At 43.3% G+C, this 25,473-nt stretch overlaps 1 protein-coding gene across 3 annotated transcripts in view; it reads right to left on the bottom strand.

Moving 5' to 3' along the window:
* PLCE1 (phospholipase C epsilon 1) overlaps window positions 1–25,473 on the bottom strand; it is a 364,525-nt gene that overhangs the window by 83,656 nt on the left and 255,396 nt on the right. For all 3 annotated transcript variants that reach the window (XM_061162214.1, XM_061162213.1, XM_061162215.1), the window contains 3 exons: window positions 17,672–17,817; window positions 10,978–11,236; window positions 8,747–8,952 (listed from right to left, as the gene is read on the bottom strand). In XM_061162214.1, coding sequence (XP_061018197.1) covers window positions 8,747–8,952; window positions 10,978–11,236; window positions 17,672–17,817 — 611 coding nt within the window. The remainder of the gene's footprint in view (window positions 1–8,746; window positions 8,953–10,977; window positions 11,237–17,671; window positions 17,818–25,473) is intronic.

Below are 25,473 nucleotides of genomic sequence, written 5' to 3'. Positions count from 1 at the left end.
TGTATTATTTCTTCTACTTTGTTAAAAGGGGAATAAATGAAAAAGCTGGAAAAAAAAAAAAAAAGAAATCAAGATCTGAGTTCTAGGTGCAAATCCATTCTTTTTAACGCACTTTTCTTAATGTTACATCTCACCATAAAAAGTGAAGAAAGAATGAGAAAGGAAGAAAATCTTTTGTATTTAAATTATCACAGTCTCTCTGAAATTTCTCTCAGTAACAGTGGGAAACCAATACTCAGGTTCTCTTACACAATACTTCTGTCCATTCTACACATATATGTAGCAAGGTGGTTAGGGGCACAGCCTCTATTCACTTTGGGTTTAATGTTAGACTCTATTACCTCTTCACTGTGTGATCTAGTCAAATCACTCAACCTCTCTGACCCTCACTTTACTCATCTGCTAATGGCAAAAAGACAATACCCACTTGCAGAGAGTAATGGTGAAGCTCAAATAAGATAATACTGGTAAGTGATTCAGCACAGACTCTGGCTCAGTAAAGTAGATGACTATAATTAAACATAAAAAAGATCAAGGTTTTATCCTGCCTCTTCTTCTTCCCACTTCCTTTTCTCTAGGCTAAATCAGTCCAGTTGTTCCTCTAGAGGGGCTTTCCTCAGGGCCACATCCAAGTTCTTTAATCCTTATTTCCTTTCTCTGGGACCATTTCCACGTTCTCCCTGTCACACTGCTTGCTGGTGTTTTTTTTTTTTTTCCCCCTAAGAGCAAAAATGATTCAATTGGAAAGTATCAATACCCATGAAATGTAACATATGTTGATTTGGACATAGAACTTCTGGTTTTAATTTAGCAAGAGAAATGGTGTTTTCCATATTCCATTTAATTTGAGTTCTGAGCTAAATCAAATATTTTCCAGTGAAAAACTATAGGCATTATGAAAAGTCGTATCTGGAAAAGAAAAATTATGAGGCTTTTCTGGAGCCTGTTTCAACTGCTCAGCTATGATGTAAGCTGGGAGAGAATGGACACTATCTTTCTTAGCATCAGTTCTATTTTAGACACAAAAGAACTAATGTTAGGTGTTAATAATTCCTCTTCTAGGGACTAATGCCCAAGATAAAATTGGCAGTTGTAATAAAGTAAGATCACTTTAAGAAGGAAACTAGTAGCTTTGTCTCTTACATCATATAGTAAATTTTATGCATTTCTGTGCCTGATTCTCTCAGGAGACAAGTTTCTGTGGGTTTACAAAAAGGAATTAGGTGGGACTTAAAGAGTTACTCAGGAACCAAGTGGCATCAAAGATGTGGTACTGGCAAAACAAACCTACCTAGTCAAATTTAGGTCATATGCCTTAAGGAGAGGACCAAGAAGTAAAAAGAGAAGGAAAGTTCATATTCAACCTCTGAAGAGGTTCTGAAGCATCCTTCAGTTAGAAACTATAAATTGACAAGTAAACACCTTTCTAATGTTCCATGATGAAAATCTGTTTAAAAATATAACTCATTTTAAAAAATATTTATTTTTAAAATATTTATTTACTTGGCTGCACTAGGTCTTAGTTGGGGACATGGGACCTTTGATGTTCATTGTGGCATGAGGGATCTTTCAGTTGTGGCATTTGAACTCTTAGATGCAGCATGTGGACTCTAGTTCTCTGACCAGGGATTGAACCTCGGCCCCCTGAACTGGGAGCATGGAGTCTTAGCCACTGGACCACCAGGGAAATCCCTGAAGATCTTACATTAGGGGAAAAGTGGGCTACTTATCAGGTGGCACCTGTGGTAAAGAACTCATCTGCCAATGGAGGAGACACAAGAGACTCAGGAAGATCCCCTGGAGAAGGGCACGGCAACCCACTGCAGTATTCTTGTCTGGGGAATCCCATGGACAGAGGAATCTGGTGGGCGATAGTCCACAGGGTTGCAAAGAGTCCGACATGACTGAAGGGACTTGGCACTAATTTTTTTCATAACATTTTGTTACTCCTGCAGAGTTAAATGGATTACATAAACATGATTCATCAAGTGATAAGCCTAAATTTAATTTTGTAAGACATGAAAAGGTGCACTTTTTCCAAAGGACTTGCTATAGCTGTACCCTGTAATAAAATTGAGAGTTTCAACTTTGCTTCTGGCAAATTCTTGCTTTTAATTAACTTAGCACTTTCCTCAGCCATAGGCAGCTTCTAAATTATAGCTGCATAATGCAAGGACTTTAAAGCCAGCCTGCCTGAGGTTAAATTCTGGCCCTGCTAAATGTGAGATCTTGAGCGAAATAGAATCGCTGTGAGGATTAACTAATTTAAATGTAAAGTATTTAAAACAGTGTTCCTTTAAAAGTAGGCTCTTGATAAATAATAGCGTGTCAAATACTAGTAGTATGGCCCAGTTTGTGTGCAAAGTCAATATCCTAAAACACAGCCACCCAAACAAACATTGCTTCTTTGTAAAAATGGTGTCCAAGTTTCATGCTGGGATTCAAGTGATAAACAAGCTTAAACTGAATGTTGTGCATGCATGCTCAGTTGCTCCATTCTGTCTCTTTCTGAGCCCATGGACTATAGCCCGCCAGGCTCCTCTGTCTATGGAATTAATCTGGCAAGAATACTAGAGTGATGCAATGAACATTGGGGTGCACATGTCTCTTTCAGATCTGGTTTCCTCAGTGTGTATGCCCAAGAGTGGTATTTCTGGGTCATATGGCAGTTCTATTTCCAGTTTTTTAAGAAATCTCCACACTGTTTTCCATAGCGGCTGTACTAGTTTGCATTCCCACCAACCGTGTAAGAGGGTTCCCTTTTCTCCACACCCTCTCCAGCATTTATTGCTTGTAGACTTTTGGATAGCAGCCATCCTGACTGGTGTGTAATGGTACCTCATTGTAGTTTTGATTTGCATTTCTCTGATGATGAGTGATGTTGAGCATCTTTTCATGTGTTTGTTAGCCATCTGTATGTCTTCTTTGGAGAAATGTCTGTTTAGTTCTTTGGCCCATTTTTTGATTGGGTCATTTATTTTTCTGGAATTGAGCTGCAGGAGTTGCTTGTATATTTTTGAGATTAATCCTTTGTCTGTTGCTTCATTTGCTATTATTTTCTCCCAATCTGAGGGCTGTCTTTTCACCTTACTTATAGTTTCCTTTGTTGTGCAAAAGCTTTTAAGTTTCATTCATTCCCATTTGTTTATTTTTGCTTTTATTTCCAATATTCTGGGAGGTGGGTCATAGAGGATCCTGCTGTGATTCATGTCGGAGAGTGTTTTGCCTATGCTCTCCTCTAGGAGTTTTATAGTTTCTGGTCTGTCATTCATGTCAATGTATGACAAAACCCACTGCAATGTTGCGAAGTAATTAGCCTCCAACTAATAAAAATAATTGAAAAAAAAAGAAAAGAAAAGACCCTAAAAAAAAAAAAAAGAACACTAGAGTGAGTTGCCATTTCTTCCTCCAGGGGATCTTCCAACCCAGGGAATCAAACCCCAGTCTCCTGTATGGTCAGGCGGCTTCTTTACCACTGAGCCACCTGGGAAGCCCTTGAATGTTGTGCAGACCGGGGAAATGGCTTTCTTTGTTATGGTAATAGAAGCGGGACTGGGTCTTGTGTACTGGCAAGCAGACAGGAAAAAAGAGAAAGAGAAGGGTTCCTGGGTATCCCCAGTCCCAGAAGCCCCTAACAGAGCCAGCCATGGGGTGGGAGGAGATCGTGTTAAGCTCTTGGCTAGACGGAGGCAGTCAGCTGTTCCTAAAGGATGTTGTGAGGTTGGTGTTTATAACGCTGCACCATCCTTCATGGAGAATAAGTGACTGGTTTCCTATCATTTTATAATTTCATGTGTGCACATAAGTGTGCATGTGTATGTGTGGCAAGTCCTGGTATCTATGATCTTTTCTCAGATACTCTATTTCCTTATGCTTAGCTTTTTAAAAAACTTTTTATTTTGTATCGGAGTATAGTTGATTAACAATGTTGTGATAGTTTCAGGCGCACAGCAAAGGAACTCACCTTTAGCTTTCTTATTTCTATCCTTGTGGGGTCATCTTTCAGGGAAGTGTCTCAGGTTGTTGGGATGGGAGAGCAGCGCATACTCCGTGTTGTCCCATAAAGAAGGGCAGGGTGACTGAGGGCTGCTTCTCAAATAGTGACTGTTGCCACAGGTGCCCATACCTTAAGGTCTCTGCTATTTGTGATGGTAAGCATTAATTACAATAGCCACCATTTATATGCCTTTATAATGCAAAATTCCTTATTTTACATGTATCCTCTCACATAATCCTTACAACAACCTTATAAATAAAGCATTATAATCATTCCCATTTTACAGATTATAAAATTGAGGCTTAGTAGGCTTCCCTGGTGGCTCAGAAGGTAAAGAATCTGCCTGCAATGCATAAGTCCTGGGTTTGATCCCTGGGTTGGGAAGATCCCCTGGAGGAGGGCATGGCAACCCACTCCAGTATTCTTGCCTGGAGAATCCCATGGACAGAGGACCCTGGTGGGCTACAGTCCATGGGGTTGCAAAGAATCAGAGTCGACTGAGTGACTAAGCACAGCACAAGAGCAAGATTAAGTCACCTACCCAGGTGACACAAATAGTAAGTGGTGGGGGCAACATACAGTCCCAGACAATGTGATTGCAAACTTTGAGTTCCGAATCATCCTAAACAGCCTCCCTTCTAAGGTTCTGCCTGAACTAGTTATCTGCTTATATCCAACTTCTCCAAGTGGAATAATGGTTTTTAAGAAGTATTTTAGAGAGGGTGGACAATGTTGGTAATAAGAACTTGTGGCTCCTATATCACCCAACACTCTTCTCTATACACCTAAATATTCTTAACTTCCATTTTCCTACAATGGTGCCATATGCTACTCTTATGCCTTCATGACTTACACTCACACAAGCAAAACTTATTTATTCTTCATACTGGTCAATTTGAAAAGTCATTATTAATGAGCTTTATAGGTCATATGAAATGTAACTGGGCTACTTTTAGAATTTAGATGTTCCTAGTCTATAGGAACTAGGAATAAAAAGAAGTCGAGGGTTCCACAGTGACAAGAAATGCCTTCAACACTGCAGGAGGAAAGAGCCTGCCCTGCAGTTGATCACGTGGTCAGGCTCACAACCCAGCTCTGCTAGGCACCACTTAGGGAAGTGACTTCACCTCTCTAGGCACCACTTTCTCAACTGTCCACGGAGATGATAAGTTGATGCCCTTAAGATCTCACTGACATTTTGAGATTATTTCAACCCTGTTCCTTTCCTACTGAGGTACTGAATTTCTTATGACCATCTTTCTGGGGTTTCTGTCAATGTTTTGAGTGGGTGTTCTGGCAGAAGTAGCTGAGATGTTTGAGAAGAATTATTAGACACCCTACAGGTTGGGTGAACCAAATGACCATGAGGTCATCCCTTCTTTCTCTGATGTAATTTTCACAGGGTTGGTGGCTGCCATAGGAAAGGGGCTGGAGGTTACTGTTTACAGAGTCTTTGTTTCAGCAAAATCAACAACAAAGCATAGTTCCCGTGGGTTTTGAGATCTGGAAATCCCTTTTTCACACACAACCCTGTACTGGATATTTTAATGCAGGACTCCGGATCAGAAATGGATTCCCAAGTCCTGGCAAATGGTCCCGGAAACAGTGCTTGCTGATCTGGCTTCAGTGAATTCTATTAAACACCCCCACCCTCATCTTGTGTGTTCAGTGGTTCTTTTCAAAATAGCCATCATGTGGGGTAAGAAAATTTACCAGTACTGAAGTACATAAATTTCAACGTGAGGATGTCAACCTGACTTCTTGGGTTTTGTAAAAGAAATATTTGCAATTTTGTGCTTCTTTTCCCCTTCTAAGAGTGCTTACAAGTGGAGTCTAGAAAATGCAAAGTAGAATGTAGATGATAAAACAATTAGGGAGGGGACAAAGAAACAAGCAGAGAATTGGAAATAATGATTTCAAAAGAGGTGATGGTATGAGGTATGAAATTTATTACTTGAAGGAAACCTAGTCAAAAGGAAAAAGATGGTAAAGAAAAACTCAGAGGCCTGGTCTCTGAGTCTCAACCAAAAGTGAAGGGAAGTGAAGTGAAAGTCACTAAGTCATGTCCACGACTCTTTGCGACCCCATGGTCTATACAGTCCATGGAATTCTCCAGGCCAGAATACTGGAGTGGGTAGCTGTTCCCTTCTCCAGGTGATCTTCCCAACCCAGGGATTGAACCCAGGTCTCCCACACTGCAGGCAGATTCTTTACCAGCTTAGTCACAAGCATTCCTAAAAGTATTTTTAGAAAGACTAACACCTATAAGTAACATATACACCTACACACACACACAGCCCCAAGTGAAGGTTGTTATAAAAAAAATCATATGAAATTTTATCTATTCAGAGATGACATATCCTTTATTGGAGGATTTAAGGAAGGAATTTCAGCCAGATCTCAGTATGAAGAACAGGTGTGCTTCTCCCAAACATCTGTTTGATTTTTCTTACAAAGACTGTGACTCCTGATTCCCTCTTTTTTATGGTCACTATCTCAAAACAAAATTTAGTCACTGTAAAGACAATATAGTATACATTTCTGTATGTTTTATTTTTTCCTATCCTACTTTCCTTTTCCCTTTATATCTTCAATTATTTATATCTATTCTTATAAGCATCTACAAAATATTTTGTGGGAGGATGTAGATATATACATAGATACCTGTGTATAGAGACAGGTAGATAGATGTAGATTAAGGAGTTAAGGGCTATGAGAGGCCTCTGTGCTTATTTGTAGATGGTCCTCTCTCTATTTATATATGATGGCACCAACATCAGCAAAAATTAGTGAGAAACTTTCAAATAATCTTTGACTCACAACCAACTTAAAAAGAACAATTGGTAGAAGCTACTTGTGAAATTTGAGCTTTAGGGATGTGACATTGTGATAAAGGCAATATTGGTTCATCTTTGAGCACCTGGATCCCCTATGGGGGAATGAGCTAGGAGATGAGGTTTGGAAAAAAGCTCAAAGGCTTTGGAAAAACTGGGTATATAGGTTCATCTCTTTAATAACAATACTTGGGATTCAGGCACAAGGTGTTCATTTCTGTGTTCACAACTGATCCTGAGGATCCAGCACTACAATTCCAAAGGAATTATTTTCCAGAAACACTGTCTCTTCCCAATGTAGGTTCATGCATACACAGTCATCCAGGAAAGACTTTGCAAAACAAATAGCGATGTCTTACAAGGACTGGGAGACAACTGCCAGGTATGACTCATGAGTATGCCACACAAACAGAACCTTTTGTGGCCAAGATGTCAAAGCCAGCAGATGTTCTGCTTTTGGGTCATGCTCAAGGATTCTTCCAGGTGGATCAGACTCCTCTTTGAGTTTGGCTTGACCATGAGTAAATGGCCTTGAAGAGATGCAATGGCTACCCTAAGACCATTGATTTCTGAACTTCTCATTTGGTCTTGGGTTAAGCAAGCATGTCATGGGTAGACTGCAATGCTTGTCAATAAACAGCAATCGGAACAGCAAGGCAATCACAACGCTGCAGATGCCACCTGAAAGTGATATCCTGGAAGCATTGCAATGCTTGTCAGTCAGTGATGAGCTGCCTTAGAATCATCAGAAGTTGGGGGGAGCTGCAACAGTGCTGATTTCTGGATATGACTGACTCCAATCCTACTGCTGCTGCTGCTGCTGCTAAGTCACTTCAGTTGTGTCCGACACTGTGCGACCCCATAGATGGCAGCCCACCAGGCTCCCCCATCCCTGGGATTCTCCAGGTAAGAACACTGGAGTGGGTTGCCATTTCCTTCTCCAATGCATGAAAGTGAAAAGTGAAAGTGAAGTCACTCATTTGTATCCGACTCTTAGCGACCCCATGGACTGCAGCCTACCAGGCTTCTCTGTCCATGGGATTTTCCAGGCAAGAGTACTGGAGTGGGTTGCCATTGCCTTCTCTGCCAATCCTACTAAATCAGTATATTTGATTGAAAAAGGTTAATATTTGCCCCATGACTTACCCAGTAACTAATAAACCCTTTTTAAAAAATTAGTTTTTTAATTGAAGTATTGGGGCTTCCCAGGTGACACAGTGGCAAAATTAGCCTGCCAGGGTAAGAAATACAGGAGATGTCAGTTCAATCCCTGGATCGGGAAGATCCCCTGCAGGAGAAAATGCAGCCTACTCCAGTATTCCTGCTTAGAAAATTCCATGAACAGAGAAGTCTTGTGGGCTACAGTCCATGGGGTTGCAAAGAGTCGGACACAAGTGAGCAACTAACACACATACACAAACACATCAAAGTATAGTTGATTTATAATGTATACTCTGGATACTATTGGAGAAGGGAATGGCATCCCACTCCAGTATTCTTGCCTGGGAAATTCCATGGACAGTGGAGCCTGGTGGGCTACAGTCTGAAAGTGCAAGTGAAGTCGCTCAGTCGTGTGTGACTATCTTCGACCCCATGGACTGTAGCCTGCCAGGCTCCTCCGTCCATGGCATTTTCCAGGCAAAAGTACTGGAGTGGGTTGCCATATCCTTCTCCAGGGGATCTTCCTGACACAGGGATCGAATCCGGTCTCCCGCATTGCAGGCAGATGCTTTAGCATCTGAGCTACCAGTGAAGCCGGGCTACAGTCTATGGGGCTGCAAAGAATTGCACACGACTGAGCAACTAACACATACATGGATGCTATTTACAACTGAAACCAAATTGGAGTAGGAAAAAGAAGAAACGAGAATCCTAATTTTTAAATCCCATGTGAAACATCCCATGTAAAACTTACTGCCATCGGGCTTTATCTTTCAGGGAATTTTTCCTTGAGCTGTTCCCATCACTGGGGCTGTCCTCCTCCTCTGTCTCCAGACTTCGACTGCAGCTCCTGATGATCTGAAAGATGCTGTTGACAGTGGATTCCTTCTCTGAATTCTTTAAGCCATTCTGTCCCACTCGTTGTAAGAAATTATCTTGTCCACTATAATCGGCTACAAACTACAGAGAAATATATTGAGGATTTGTTATCGCAGCTTCACATACTACATCTAAATAACCTACTTGGCTAGAGAAACGAAATCATAACAATCATAAATAATGGCATTTGTGCCTATTTTATTGGGGGGAAAACCAACCTCCAGGAAAAACATTTTTTCCTTTCACCACATGAAATACCAAAACTTACTCTTGTTTCCACTAAGACAACTTCAGTCCCTCTAGGAATCAACACTCCACTTCAAGTTTATAACACAAAAAGCAATATTATTTCAAGGTTCCCTAGGGAGAAGATTAGCCACTTTACAGAGGAAGGATAGAGTTATTTTATTCCTGTAGTGAGAATTGAGAAAAACCATGACAGAAATCTATTATTCTATGGAACCAGATAAAATTACTGGGGCCCAAGGAAATGATCAAGGAAAGGGGACATTTTGCTTTATTTCCCATACACCTTAACAGTAACACAGAGGCTTCCTGGTGATTTATAAGCTCTTATTGTCTGTATTTGTAATCAGGGAAGTATCTCCCATCAGAGGTCAGAGGGATGGCTAGGCCATGAGATATGGAGTCCCCTACTTTTCAGATGTGAGGGAGCCGGTGCGGGTACAGCTTGGGGGGCTTGCTTTAAGCTTTCTCCTTCATTTCTTGCACTTTTTTTTTGTTGTTGTTATTTAGTCATTAAGTTGTGTCTGACTCTTTTTGACTCATGGGCTGTAGCCTGCCAGGCTCTTTTGTTCATGGGATTTTTTCAGGCAAGAACATTGGAGTGGGTAGCTACTTCCTCCTCCAGGGGATCTTCCCAACCCAGGGGCTGAACTTGCGTCTCCTGCACTGCAGGCAGATTCTTTACCGCTGAACCACTGGGGAAGTCTCTTCTTGCACTTTATGATCCCTTTCACAAGCCAGGGAGATAGAAGCCAGTAATGCTGCCAGCACCTGTCAGGGGCTCTAAGTCTCCCTGATACCAGGTAATTCTTTTGCTCCCAGGGGACCTGGAAGAGGCTGCAGTTTTAGGAGAGTCTTCCCACTGTCACCAAGAAGGGGTGTGAATGAGGGTGAGAAAGAGAGAGAGAGAGAAGGAGAGAGGGGGAGAGTGTGTGTGTGTAAGGTCAACAGTGGGTGCTGGTACCATGGCGAGAATGACTCTAGATTTAGGTATGGGACTTCCGGGCATGGGACTCTTCAAATTTCTCCGTAAAGTCCCCCACCTTTCAATCCCTTCTTTCATTTCTAAACACCATATAGAGAGGTGTCTGTATATTCTGTTTCTCAGTGCCTCTTCTCTGCACTGCCCAATACTCTGAGTCCAAGCTCATGTGGTTCTTCCCGTGCTGGGGGTTGGGAATGAGCAGCAATGGGCTGAGGACAGCATGATCAGGAGCCCAGAGCACATCCTCAGAGGACATGCCAAATTCCCAGAGTGGAGGAAAAGAAGGCAGCATTGACTTCCCCTCATTCTTTCTTCCACTGACCCCAAAAAGTTACTACTCTCATCTGACTTCTTATATCCCCTTCACCCATTTGCACCTAACAAGAGAGGAAAATCCCATCAACCTTAAGAAAAAACACCCAGAAAAACAGCACCATTTGTACATTGCCCCATTAAAGCTAACTTAATATAAAGCTCCAACAGTGCTAGTTGGCGTTCTTTTCTTTGGAATGTTCTAGTGAAAGTGAAACTGTCAGCTGCTCAGTCATGTCCGACTCTTTGTGACCCCACGGGCTGTAGCCTGCCAGGCTCCTCTGTCCATGGAGTTCTCCAGACAACAATACTGGAGTGGGCTGCCATTCCCTTCTCTAGGGGATCTTCCCGATCTAGGAGTCGAACCCAGGTCTCCTGCATTGCAGGCAGATTCTTTACCATCTGAGCCACCAGGGAAACCCCCAAGGATCTAACTGTGAGTCAGCACAACTGTGACAATGGATAGCCCCCGGCTCAGAGGTGTCTCTCTTCTGGCTTCAGTGTGTGACAAGCCAGGAGGCAACAACGACTCTCCAGATCATGAGAGTTTTGAAAGGTCTCACCTCTAGAGTTTCTTCCTGTGAATTGTACCTCGGGCAAAGCTTCATGAGGCCAGAGGCTCCGTCCAGCACCTCACAGAGCTCCTTCAGGAACACCCCGCAGAACGGAACCACCTTGCAGCCGGGGATGTGCAGCGCTCGTGTCACCACCTTCCTGTATTCACAGGAAGACTCGTGCTGGGCCATGGCGTCCTTCAGGCTCCTCATGGTCTCCAGGTCAGACTGGTCCATAAACTGCCACATTTTTAAAACTTTCCTTGACCTATGGCAAGTCAGGGACATTGTTTTTAGATCAAAGGAGAAATAATATCGTTTACAGTAGACAGCTTAAATTCTGTATGAAATTCATTTGTTTATGTTTTCTTTCTGTTTTAATATTTATTTAGGATTCACATTGCCACGTACTTCCCCAAATGATGTGAATATTACTTTAATAAATTGAAACATGAAATTAAACAGAGATATATACAAAAACACACATTGGGTGGAGTTAATTTTGGAAGGTGGGCACTGAACCTTAAGTTTGAGTTTTCCTGGTTTCCCAAAAGGGAAACCTGATGGGTAATACGGTTTTTACAAATATTCATGGAGGATCACTCACAGAAAATGTGTTCCATTCACTCCTCTTGATCTTTTAAACATAACTGGATGAGGCCAGTGCTGCAGTGATGCCCACAAAGCCTGTTTTGGCCTCTTCTATTGAACTGCTTCAACTGATATTAAGTCACTGGCCTGTCTTGAGGGATCTTATCTTAAAGTATCATTTGCAGAATAGGATGTTAAATGAGAGTCTTCCTATGTTTAAATTGCTGCTAAGAACAACAGCTGACATTGAACTCCATCTTCTAAAGTGAGGCAGCGTGTCGTCACCAGGAGACTCAAAGTGTTCTCCTGCAGAGGTCTCCCACCCTCCATCAGCAGAGAACTGGGTCTGAGCAGCTAAGCGGGGACTTCTTTGCAGATGGCTGTCAGGACATGGTAAGTGAGAAGGAGGAGATCTCCCCAAGTTCAGGGGCTTCGGGGAACTTCATGGAGAGGCTCGCCCATGTCCTGGCAGCTTGTTGATCATGTGGGCTGCCTGGTGTGTGACTTCCTGGGAAAGTGTAAGGACGAGAGGCTGCCTGGGGCCGCGGGATGGCTATGTGAGGGAGAAGGATTCGGTGGCCGCGCTTTGCGTCTGCAGAGCCTGGGTGGGCAAAGTGCTGGGGCTTTCTGTGAGTCTGGAATGGACCCTGAGAGGCAGCGGGGCTTGAGTTATCTTGAAAGGCTTCCCTCCAAAGAAGGGGTCCCTAGTGGAAAGAGTCTGTAACGGTAGGCCTTCCAGAACTAGATGCTGTGGGGGAGGACCGAGTGGTGGGCCAGGCTGGGGGTGTACCACCCCCTCCAGGTGATGGTACAGGGGGTTGCTTCCAGACGGGAACTGGGGGGAGTTAGGGGAGGTAAGTAGGAAGTGACCCTGAAAACACCCCACATGGCTCTCTGTGGGGTCACCAAGGCCGGACCACAGCGGCCCCAGTCAAGTTAGACTGGCTCCCTTTACCCCTCCTCCCTTCTTCTCTCCTGCCCATGTTTTCTGCAGGAACCCTGAGCTGGAGACAGAGGGAGAGAAAAGATAAATTATATCTTCCCACCTACTGCAGCTTTTTTTCTTTTTTCTTTTTTACTGCAGCTTTCTGAGACTGGTAGGGCTGTGAAATTGGGGAAAGAGTGAAGCTTTTCTTCCTTTTTTTTTCTTCCCAGGTGGCACTAGTGGTAAAGAACCTTCCCAGGTGGCGCTAGTGGTAAAGAACCAACCTTCCTGCCAGTGCAGGAGACATCAGAGACACAGGTTTGATCCCTGGGTTGGGAAGATCTCCTGGAGGAGGGCATGACAATCCACTCCAGTATTCTTGCCTGGAGAATCTCATGGACAGAGGAGGCTGGCAGGATATAGTCCATGGAGTCACAAAGAGCCAGACACAACTGAAGCGACTTAGCAGCAGCAGCAGTGTGACATACAGGATCTCAGTTTCCTGACCAGGGATTGAACCCATGTCCCATGCAGTAGAGTGTGGAGTGTTAACCACTGGACCATCAGAGGAGTCCCTTTACTCCTTTTATTGAAGCTTTAAATGAAAACTTGAAGCTCTGATTTATATCAGACTGAATTAAAAAATCATTAGGTAATATCTAAGACATCCAAAAGACATCAAGAAGTAGAACATGACAAACACTCATGCATCAACCTCTCAGTTTAAAAAATTAAAGCATTCATAATATGGCTGAGGCCCCAGAGAACTCCTCTGTGAACACACCCCCCTCCCTTCCTCACAAGGGACCACGACTGCAATTTTACTGCACTCCTTCCCTGACAATTCCTCATACTTTCTCAACTCGGGCAGATATTGCTAAGCAGTTTGTACAATTGTTTGTGCATTTTTAAACTTTATACAAATGGTGTCACGCTGTAGGCGACCTGCTTTTATGGCACTGCCATATGATTCTGGGGTTCACTAGCGCTCAAGGGCATAGGTGAAGGAGACGGCTTATTAACCACACGAGTGATGGGGAAAGACACAGGGGGCCCAAGGTACATTCCAGAATTCAGCGGAAGAAGAGCCAATTGGCTGGTTTGAAAGACAGTGAGGTCAGAAAAATAAAACTGTCTCCTGATTTCCCCCCACTGGGTTCAACTTGTCCTACAACCAGTTCCTTATAAGGTGGTGAGAACCCATTTGGGGGCATGGAATGGAGGTTTAAATAAATGAAGTGAACACATGAATGAGACTTGGTTCTCATTATCTGATCATCCTTTTTTTCATGATTCATGATATGTGGGTGGGGCAAGAGACAAATATTAGCAAAGAGCAATGGTTTTTTGTTAGACTGAAGACTGACACTTTTTAAAAAGAAACTTTATTTCTTTTCATGATTAAAAAGGTATGCCCATTGTAGACAATCTCAAAAATACCAAAAATATAGAAAATCCACTCACAGTTCTTCCAACCACAGACAACAGTAGGTATATTTCCTTCCAGTACTTATCCTATTTGTGTCTGTCTGGTCCAAATATTTTATACATTTTGTTGTATAAATATTGCTGAGGTTATTAAGTATGGACAGCTTTGTTCCCAGGTAGTTTTATATATTGTATGTTACTTGAAGTCCTATGATATTAAAATTATTATAAACATTGTTTTTGGGGATTAAATAATATTCCACTGTGTGGATGCATCATGTTATTTCCTTCATTGTTCTATTATTGTTCATTTGATTTATTTTATTTTATTATTTTAAAACCAAGGTGTCATTGACATTTGGGTTATTTTATATTGACATTAAAATTGAGTAAATATTGCTGCATGTAAATCTTTGTACTTCTACTCATTTCCTGTAAACAGCTGAGAATTTAGTTCGAGAAAGCAAAATGTACAAAGGTGACAGAAAAGCAGTCACTTAACAATAAGATTGTGCCCCCTTCCCCTCTAATTGTTTTAAAAATAAAAAAAAAAAATCAGTTATCTTGATGCAGTTCAATTACTTGTAATCTAAATGCTTTCAAACTTGAAAGTGCACATGTGAGCTCTTCCTCCACTATCATTCCATCATAAGGACATCCAGCAACTTACCTCCTGTATCTACTGTTCTGGCTGACGAACTATTAAACCTGGTAGTTTTACCCATCTACTTGTAAAGACTAATTCAGCCTTAAGCCAAATATAGGAGTGTGAAACTAGGTAGCAGTGGGTCTGGGGTGGCCAGGAATCAATGGTTAAGATTTAGCTGCTTTGACATTATTTCTCACCTCAGAAAGAATTACCTGGCTCTATAGACTTCCACTATGGCTCAGCTGGTAAAGAATCTGCCTGCAAGGCAGGAGACCTGGGTTCAATCCCTGCATTGGGAAGATCTCCTGGAGAAGGGAAAGTCTACCTACTCCAGTATTTTGGCATTGAGAATCCCATGGACTATAGCCCATGGGGTTGCAAAGAGTCAGACAATTGACTGAGCAACTTTCACTTTCACATGGACTTCTTGGATTTTGAATTCAAATTAAGTTGGGTCTAAAAGTCACATTTCCCCAAGGCCTCCATTGGGCATTATGAGGCTATGCTTTGCATCAAGGCACTCTCTAATACATGGTACGTGGCAGCCAACCTCCAAGATGGCCTCCAAAGATCCACACTTCCTGCTGCAGTGTGGTCCCACTCACAGTGAGTCAGGGCTGGTCCTACATAATCAGTACAACATGGCAGAAGTGGACAGTGTGTGACTCCTGAGGCCAGGACATAAAAAGCACTGCAGCTTCTGCCTTGCTCTTTCCATTTATTTATTTATCTATTTATTTATTTTTGGCAGCACGGGGTCTTTATTGCTGTGTGCAGGCTTTCTCTAGTTGTGGCGAGCGGAGGCTACTCCCTAGTTGTGGTGTGCAGGCTTCTCATTGCAGTGGTTTATCTTGTTGCAGAGCACAGGCTCTAGGCAATGGGTTTCAGTAATTGGGATTCAGGGGTTCAGTAGTTGTGGTGCACGGGCTCCAGAGTACAAGGATTCAATAGATGTGGTGCATGGGCTCAGCTGCCCGCTGGCATGCAGGATCTTAGTTCCCAGACCAAGGATCAAACCCACGTCCCCTGCCTTGGCAGGCAGGTTCTTAACCCCTGGACCACCAGAGAAGTCCCTGCCTTGTTCTTTTGGATTGTTCACTTTGGAGGGAGCCAGCTGCCATGCTGTGAGGATGGTGACATCCAGAAGAGAGGAAGCGAGGTCCCCAGACAACAGTCAGCACCAGTTTGCTAGTCAAACATGGAAGGATCAGCACCATTGTATGTGTGTCCTTAGTTGCTCAGTCGTGTCCGACTCTTTGCAACCCTAGCCCACCAGGAGGTCTGTAGTCTACCAGGTTCTTTCATCCATGGGATTTTCCCACTAGAGTGGGTTGTCATCTCCTCTTCCAGGGGATCTCCCACACCCGGGGATCTCTTGCATCTCCTGCATTGCAGGTGGATTCTTTACCCCTGAGCCACCAGGGAAGCCCAAGCACCATTAAAACAGGACTAATTTATCATAATATGATCTCTATTTTTTTTACAAGAAAATAATGCAGGGACTTCCCTGGTGGTCCAGCAGTTAAGAATCTGCCTTCCAATGCAGAGGATGTGGGTTTGATCCCTGCTTGGGCAACTAAGATTCCACATACTGTGGGGCAACTAAGCCTGCATATTGCAACTAGAGAGAAGCTGGCAAACCACAATGAAAGATCCTGGATGCTACAACTAAGATCTTGTGCAGCCAAATAAATAAATAAATATTTAAAAAGAAAAGTAGCACAGATTCTTTGTAGAAAATGTATCACAAAGAGAATCAAATCATCTGGATATAGCCTTTTCTTCACCCAGTACTTTTCTATTTTTCCTTCTTTCAAGCCATGCTTAGTGCATTTGTATGACCATTTTAAATGCCAACGACATGATCATGTGAGTTTATTCTTAGTTGAGAAAGTTCAAAAGGACGAAAAAATTTCCAACTAAGAATTTTCCTCTCCACCCCCAATCCTGAACCCCTATGTCGGGCCTGGAGAATCAAAGAAAAACCTTGAAATGTTATGAAGCAAGATCTATTTATAGATCTTCGTTGGGAAGACAAATCTTAGACAACAACAACAACAGCAATGACAAGTTCTCTTCTTGAGCCTTACTACATGCCAGACACACATACTCAACACTTTACATTGTCTCATTAAATCCTATGCAAAGGGGTAGGTGCTTTTTATTATTGCCCCCATTTGCAGATAAAGAAACTGAAGCTCAATGAGGTCAAGTAACTAGATTACACAGCTGTTCCACAGGGGAGCCAGGATTTGATTCCCTGTTATTCTAATTCCACCATTTATCCTCTTCTTCCTCATACCACACTGCCACCCACAAGAGTGAGGAACAGCTATTTTAGCAAGGTAACTGACGCTTAAAGGGAATACAGCCGGAGGCTTTAATGACAGAATGCTGATCTTATTATTAGCTTGACAGAGAAGGTGTAAGAGGAAGATATCACTGAAGTTAAGGGCACAGGCTCTGAAATCAAGGTGGCCTGCATTCACATTCTGGCCACACCAGGTGACCTTGTGTGAGTGATTTCATTTCTTCTTATCTTAGACATTTCTTCTTTCATCCGGTATGGAAATAATAATAGTATCTACCTCAAAAAATTGTTCCAACAATTGAAAGTTTTAATAAACAGAACATGCTTAGTTCAATTCTTGACATGTAGTAAGTGTTCAATAAAAATGACAGCTAAGATTATTCAGTGCTTATTATCAACATAAGCCACTGTTATTGGTGAGGGCAGTCAGTGGTTGGCAGCTTACAGTGCTGGGTAATTTGTAAGGTAGATCTGGGAAGAGATAGGTAACAGTGGGGCGCACAGGCCAGGAAGGGGAAAAGGAGGTCAGTGATGGCATTGAATGAGTTAAGCAATCAGACACTCAGCCTGCCCAAGAGCATGGGATCAAGGCAGACACAGTGCAGTAGGATCATGCCTGCTTAATTCTGCAGCACCTCTGAGGAACAGGGATTGTGGCACTAACAGAGGGTAATATATTTCCCCCCAAAGATCAGTACCAATTGCCTAGTTGGGGTAAATATGGTTACCCAGACAATTAATTCAGTGCTATTCAGCTATTAAGAGGAAACCCCAGATAACTATATTCCACTGCCCATACCTGAGGCCGGCCAAGAACTCCATGACGGCATTGTAGTTGCCCATGTTCCAGCAGCATTTGGCCACGTGAACCAAGTACGAGAAGACTTCCCGCTTCTCTTCCATGGAGCCCGCCGCGAGGATCAGCCACGTCACCCAGGAGCTCACCTGTAGAATGCAGAGAGGGGCATCCACTGAAACCAAGCCGGGGAAGCTTGACATATATTTTCTCATGAGAAAAATATTGTTGTTGTTGTTTTTAAGTCAGTTTAGTATTAGGAAATGAAGGACCCTGTCAAGAGACTGAATTGAAGCTCTAGCTCCATCATTGCTTTGCAATGGGATTAACCTCTCTGTTAATCTTCACCTTTAAAATGAGGCTGAAAGGTAATTCATATAATCCCTTTTCATCTATAAGATTCCATGAGACCATAGGAAAACAAGGCCTAAAGGTAATGATGATTTAAGTGTATTTGACTGATGGAGCAAGAATAAATGCAATCAATGCACTTAGCACATGAACAAAAGTCCATTTGTCAAAGAGTACAATGCATAATATTAAATGAAAAAACACAAAAAACTTTTTGAACTATCTTACACAAATGCATTATCTATTATGTTCCTCAAATGACTAAATAATAGAACCAACATAGCACTTATGTTACTGTTCTAAGCACTTCATATATGTTAACTCATGGATCTCTTACAACAATCCTGAGTCAGGAACCATAATTACGCTCATTTTATAGATGAGGAAACTGAAGGACAGAGAGCCTAAAAGACTTGCTCAAAGTTCCCAACCAATAGGTAGCAAAGCCTGAAACTGAACTGAGGTATGTGCCCCTGGTGGCTGAGAGGTAAAGAATCCATCTTAGCCAACCAGGAGATGCAGGAGACGCAGGTTATGGGAACATCCCCTGAGGAAATGGTAATTCACTCCAGTATTCTTGCCTGAAAAATCACACCAAGAGAGGAGCCTGGCAGGTTACAGTCTATGGGGTAGCAAAGGGATGAACACAACTGAGCACATACACATGAAAAATGAAATGTGTGTCCCTGAGGTGTTACTATTGACTACTCACTAAACACTTAATGTAGATACTATTCTCCTCTAGGCTTAAATTTAGCCTAATGTGATTTGCCTTTCTACTATACAGACCAGTGTATCAGTTCAGTTCAGTTCAGTAGCTCTGTCTGAGTCTTTGCGATCCTATGGACTGCAGCACGCCAAGCTTCCCTGTCCATCACCAACTCCCAGAGCTTACTCACACTCATGTCCATCCAGTCAGTGATGCCATCCAACCATTTCATCCTCTGGCGTCCCTTTCTCCTCCCACCTTCAATCTTTCCCAGCATCAGAATCTTTTCTAATGAGTCAGTTCTTCGAATCAGGTGGCCAAAGTATTGGACTTTCAGCTTCAGCATCAGTCCTTCCAGTGAATATTCAGGAATGATTTCATCTAGGATTGACTGGTTTGATCTCCTTGCAGTTCAAGAGACTCTCAAGAGTCTTCTCCAACAACTCAGTTCAAAAGCATCAATTCTTCTGCACTCAGCTTTCTTTAGAGTTCGACTCTCATGTCCATACACAACTACTGGAAAAACCATAGCTTTGACTAGATGGATATTTGTCGGCAAAGTAGTCTCTGCTTTTTAATATGCTGTCTAGGTTGGTCATAGCTTTTCTTCCAAGGAACAAGAGTCTTTTAATTTCATGGCTGCAGTCACCATCTGCAGTGATTTTGGAGCCCAAGAAAATAAAGTCTCTCACTGTTTCCATTATTTCCCCATCTATTTGCCATGAAGTGATAGGACCAGATTCCATGATCTTAGTTTTCTGAATGTTGAGCTTTAAGCCAACTTTTTAATTCTCCTCTTACACTTTCATCAAGAGGCTCTTTAGTTTTTCTTCACTTTCTGCCATAAGGGTGGTGCCATCTGCATATCTGAGGTTATTAATATTTCTCCCAGCAATCTTCATTCCAGCTTGTGCTTCATCCAGCCCAGCCTTTCATATGATGTACTTTGCATATAAGTTAAATAAGCAAGGTGACAATATACAGCCTTGACGTACTCCTTTCCTGAGTTGGAACCAGTCTGCTGTTCCATGTCTAGTTCTAACTGTTGCTTTTTGACCCGCATACAGATTTCTCAGGAGACAGGTAAGGTGGTCTGGTATTCCCATCTCTTTAAGAATTTTCCACAGTTTGTTGTGATCCACACAGTCAAATGCTTTGGTGTAATCAATAAAGCAGAAATAGATGTTTTTCTGGAACTCTCCTGCTTTTTCGATGATCCAACGGATGTTGGCAATTTGATCTCTGTTTCCTCTGCCTTTTCTAAACCCAGCTTGAACATCTGAAATGTCACGGTTCACGGACTGTTGAAACCTGGCTTGGAGAATTTTGAGCATTACTTTGCTAGCATGTGAGCAATTGTACAGTAGTTCGAACATTCTTTGGTATTGCCTTTCTTTGGGATTGGAATGAAAACTGACCTTTTCTAGTCCTGTGGCCACTGTTGAGTTTTCCAAATTTGCTGGCATATCGAGTGCAGCACTTTCATAGCATCATCTTTTAGGATTTGAAATAGCTCAACTGGAATTCCATCACCTCCACTAGCTTTGTTCATAGTGATGCTTCCTAAGGCCCTCTTGACATCACATTCCAGGAGGTCTGGCTCTAGGTGAGTGATCACACCATTGTGGTTATCTGTGTCATGAAGATCTTTTTCGTACAGTTCTTCTGTGTATTCTTGCCACTTCTTTTAATATCTTCTGCTTCAGTTAGGTCCATACCATTTCTGTCCTTTATTGAGCCCATCTTTGCATGAAGTGTTCCCTTCAGTATCTCTAATTCTCTTGAAGAGATCTCTAGTCTTTCCCATTCTATTGTTTTCCTCTATTTCTTTGCATTGATCACTGAGGTAGGCTTTCTTATCTCTCCTTGCTGTTCTTGGGAACTCTGCATTCTCCTTTGCCTCTAACTTCTCTTCTTTTCTCAGCTATTTGTAAGGCCTCCTCAGACAACCACTTTGCCTTTTTGCACTTATTTTTCTTTGGGATGATCTTGATCACTGCCTCCTATACAATGTCATGAACTTCCGTCCATAGTTCTTCAGGCACTCTGTCTATCAGATCTAATCCTTTGAATATATTTGTCAATTCTACTGTATAATCATAAGGGATTTGATTTAGGTCATACCTGAATGGCCTAGTGGTTTTCCCTACTTTCTTCAACTTAAGTCTGAATTTGGCAATAAGGAGTTCATAATCTGAGCCACAGTCAGCTCCTGGTCTTGTTTTTGCTGACTGTATAGAGCTTCTCCATCTTTGGCTGCAAAGAATATAATCAATCCAATTTCAGTATTGACCATTTGGTGATGTCCATGTGTAGAGTCTTCTCTTGTGTTGTTGGAAGAGGGTGTTTGCTATGACCAGTGTAACTGGAGTATAATACTTAATAATAATCTACTATTAAAGTCCCTGCTTTATGGTATGCAGCCTCAAAATCCTTTGCTTAATCTCTAAGATTATTTTGCTGCTACCTATACTTTGGTGCCTTGATACTAATGTTCACTTAAGTTACTTTCTCCATCCTGCTTAAGGTCTGGGCTGATAAGTTAAGTTGTTAGTAGATCAAAGCCTTGGTCTTGACCTTGATCCCCCACCCCCACCCCTGCCATGGCCCACGAGTTTTACTTGGTTCAGCAACAGTGCCAAAACCTGAGGAGCAACTCATTTCTCTGGCTTGAGTGAGAGTGAAGCCTGAACAGAGAACGTTACAGGGGGAAAAGTTCAAGGTCTAAGGGAACACTTCTCTGCCTCCTTTCCTCCAAATAAAATGAGAGGAATGAATGGCATTTAGTGCTGGCAGCAACCACAGAGGGCGGCCCAACCTCTTTCTTCCAGATCAAGAATTCAAGGCTCGTGGGAGAAATTGACTTGCCAACGTCACAATTCTTATGGATGTCAAAACTAGGACTCCCAGGCTGGTGCTTTTTCCTCTGATGAAGGGAAGCTAGTTTTGGTAAACTTGGCACTGGTAGGTCCTTCTAAGCACTCAATAAGAGATGCATACTTGAAGACAGAGATGGAATCAAAGGAGAAGATACCAAGAAGAGTATCAAAACATGATTTAGAAAATGAAAAAAGCAGAACAGAAAAGATCAGTGCTGAACACACCTTTCCTTTCCCTATACACAAACAAGTAGGAGACAGCAACAGAGAGATTCCATGCTAGCACAGGGTTATAATCTGGTACCAGTCAGGAGCACTGCAATAATAATCTGTCTCTTCTTTTCTGAAATTGGCTGAAGCAAAAAGTGATGGGCCACCTTCTAGCCCTGAGCCCAGCCCCAGCCCAATGGGCTTTCAGCAGGCACCACCACTCTCCACCTGCTCAGACTTAGCTGAGCTCTCATGAGACGTCAGGGAACAGATCTGGAATCAGACCCCTGGGATGAGCCAGAGTCCAGACCATCCTGCAAAGAATGAAGATCCTCTTGGGAAAGAGAGAACCTTTTGTTTGGTCTCCTGGGACTCCTCTGGGATTCCCAAAGCCAACCCCTCTCCTGCAGCTGTGAGCAATCCCTGGCTCACTGCTTCTCGGCCTTGTCCCTTCAACTGCTTACCCAGTTACCAGTCACTTTGTGGAACTCTGGCTGTCTAGACCAAGCCATTATATTGCCAATAGAGACTTGAATGTCGTTAAAGTTTTCAGCCAATTCTTCTGTTGGTGTGATCAACTTTTGATAAACCCTATCTACCTAATGTGAAGAGCTGACTCAAAGACCCTGATGCTGGGAAAGATTGCAGCCAGGAGGAGAAGGGGGTGACAGAGGATGAGATGGTTGGATGGCATCATCAACGCAAGGGATGTGAGTTTGAGCAAACTCTGGGAGATAGTGAAGGTCAGAGAAGCCTGGCGTGATGCAGACCATGAGGTCAAAAAGAGTTAGACATGACTGAGTGACTGAGCAATACCAATCCTGCCAAAAGAAGTCATCAGAAAACACTCAGAATCACAATGTCATTGACGCTTTGAGCTAGAAATTCAAAACCATCTCCTTAAAATAAAGATGAAATACTTAAAAATTTAAAGTTGTTCTTCAAAGACACCCAATGCATTAATTCTTGAGGCCTCTGGCTATATTGTTTGTATGGCTTTAGCGCCTTTCCTGTTGAAATGGATGGAAAATCAGTGTTTCTGCAAAGTCACTGTTCTTTCCGTCTATTTTGGTACCACACAGTGACTTGTCAATGCTGTGACCTGAAAGGGTTAACACATCTCCCCCTGGAGAGACCTGCTTCAGAGAGCAGGCACTGACCGTCATGAGGTTTGTGCCTCAGTCCTGACCACACATCCAGATTTATTTCCTATCAGTCAAATTATTTTCCATATACTTTCCCACAATGCTAGGAAAAAAATAGTGATACCATATTTCACATGGAAACCTAATTTAAACCAACTGTTCCATCTCCAAGTGTGAGTCCCTAGGGCTTGGTTATTGAGATTATGTAAGCACTGCTATCATAAACACATGCACACACAGATACACACACACATACATAATATCTGCCTACAGACTTTGGGAACAATTCTTACTGTGGCCTAATGTACTAATAATTCCACAAGCATTAAGTAACAAGAGTGCCGCCACTGATTCTAAAAAACGCAAATTCTAAAATGACACAAAAAGAAAACAAGGATTCAGTGATGACTGTAAAATGTAGACCACAGCATAAACATGGTCATATTTACTAAGTGGATGAAGGAATGTGTTGCCAATCCATAAAGCCTTTCAGCAAACCACACAGAAAAACACGAATTGCACGTGTATAGTACTACGACTCAAACACAGGGAACAGTCCTAAAGCAGAAAGGTGTTATATGTGTCAGATTATTTTGCCTCACTGCAATGGTCAGCACAGCATAGACAGAGAATCTGGGCCCTAGTCCCATTCCTTCAGTGTTCCTCCCAGAGGCTCTGTGCTTACCCTGACAATCCTGACCCCTTTCTACAGGGCTACAGCTCCTCCATAACTCTTTTCTTTTCCTTCCTTCTCAGGCCTTTCTCAGTACTCTGAGGCCCGCGGACTGAACAAGTTGCTCTCTCTCTCTCTACATCAAACACCTTACTGGCATCATATAAGCTCAGTTTGAGAGGAACGTTCTTGCTCCATTCAACGTGACCTTTCCCTGGTCCACCACGCCTTGACTATGTCCTTTGTAAAGCTGAGTCCTTACCTTGGCCCTGGAGGCCCCTGTCTGTTCTCCAGTCTCACCTTGGCTCTCCCCACACCCCTCCTCTTAGGGAGGTGAACCAGGCTTTTCGCATCTTATGGAGCTTGTACTGGTTGTTCCTTCTATGGGAAGGTACCCTGTTCCCAGCCCTCCACCTCTGCTTTAGCTAACATTGACACATCATTTAGGCAGAACCATACTTAGGCCTGTAGCCAGGCACCCTACCCATGCCCCAGGCTATAGAGGCCCACGTTGGCCCTCATTCAGCTGTGTCCCCCACTTCCCTCCAAGAATAAGAAGCCTGTGGGCAAGAGGGAACATGTCAGCCCACCACCAGATCACTCACCCCTGTAGACCAGTATTCCCAATGCCCTGTTCAAGCACCCCACTTCTAGGATGGCAAGGGCCTGATATCTGGATCAGTCCTCCTGAGGGTCAGTCACAACAATAGGCCTGAAGGCTGGCCAAGGGTGGGTAGTATATGGACGGAGTTTACACTTGGGGCCTGAGGTATCCACATGATACAGGCATACGAGCCAGGGTGGAAGGAGGAGGTGGGCAGGCCACGGGCTGGGGTCTGAGGGCCTCTCTTTGTACTTCATCCCGACTCCCCTAAAGTCAGGGGCAGGGCTGTGTTCAGGAATCTGATGAAGGCCTCACTACCTTGGGGAGGCTCGCCCTGACTTCCCACAGGGGCAGGGTCCACACGCTCTGTGCTAGGTGGAGCCCCAGACCCCTTGTGCCATCAGCACTGTGTTCCCCAAAAGGCTGACTTGGGGGCTGCTGCACTCACCAGCAGCACAGCTCACTCCAGGTGCTCGAGGGGAGTCACGTGTGAGTGCGTGTGACCTCCCTGGGAAGGCCGCTCCGACGGCTCACCTAGCATCTCACACACAGACTCCTCCGGCTTCTCTTTCACTGGATGTTGGACCTTGAGTCCAGCGTCACGTCTGCACTTGGATTCTCACAGCCGCATGCGTTTGCCTCTGGCTTATTTTTGTTATATTTGTGTGCCTGACTCTTTCACATGGGTCTCTTCTGTCTCCCCCCACACCCCCACCCAGACCTCCAGGGCAGAGACCATCTTTCCCACATCCCCAGTGTGGGGATGTTCGGTGCCCCTGACCGGCAGGCAGGCCACTCAGAGTCCCAGGAGGCCGTGGGCAGAGAGGATTCTCAGCCTTCAAATGGCCAGAGATTATATTTGGGAAAAGGCCTGAACACTTCCTACTGCTGTTCCCAGGTCCAGAAAAGGGGGACCGATGACTTCCTGCCAAAAAGTTTTTTTGAATATCCTGAACAGAAGTTTTCATAGAAAGATGATCCTTTGTAGTGGGTATCTGGTCACCCTCACTGCAAAGTCCAGGTTCAAATGGTAAAGTCTAAAGAAGGCCATGAAGTCTAAGTAGAAAAGCTCCTCTGAAGTGGGTTGTGTGCGATGCATATCTTTATCCACCCTCTACAGAGTTTTATTAGAACAACCCTTGAACTAGGGTAATTGGCATGCACATGCAGGCAACAACACACATACACACGTCCCTGCCTAGGCAGCACTCCTCACAACATGGCACATCTGCAT

Source organism: Dama dama, chromosome 15 (assembly GCF_033118175.1).
Source record: "Dama dama isolate Ldn47 chromosome 15, ASM3311817v1, whole genome shotgun sequence".
Classification (NCBI taxonomy): domain Eukaryota; kingdom Metazoa; phylum Chordata; class Mammalia; order Artiodactyla; family Cervidae; genus Dama; species Dama dama.
This window is presented reverse-complemented; position numbering and strand designations above follow the sequence as displayed.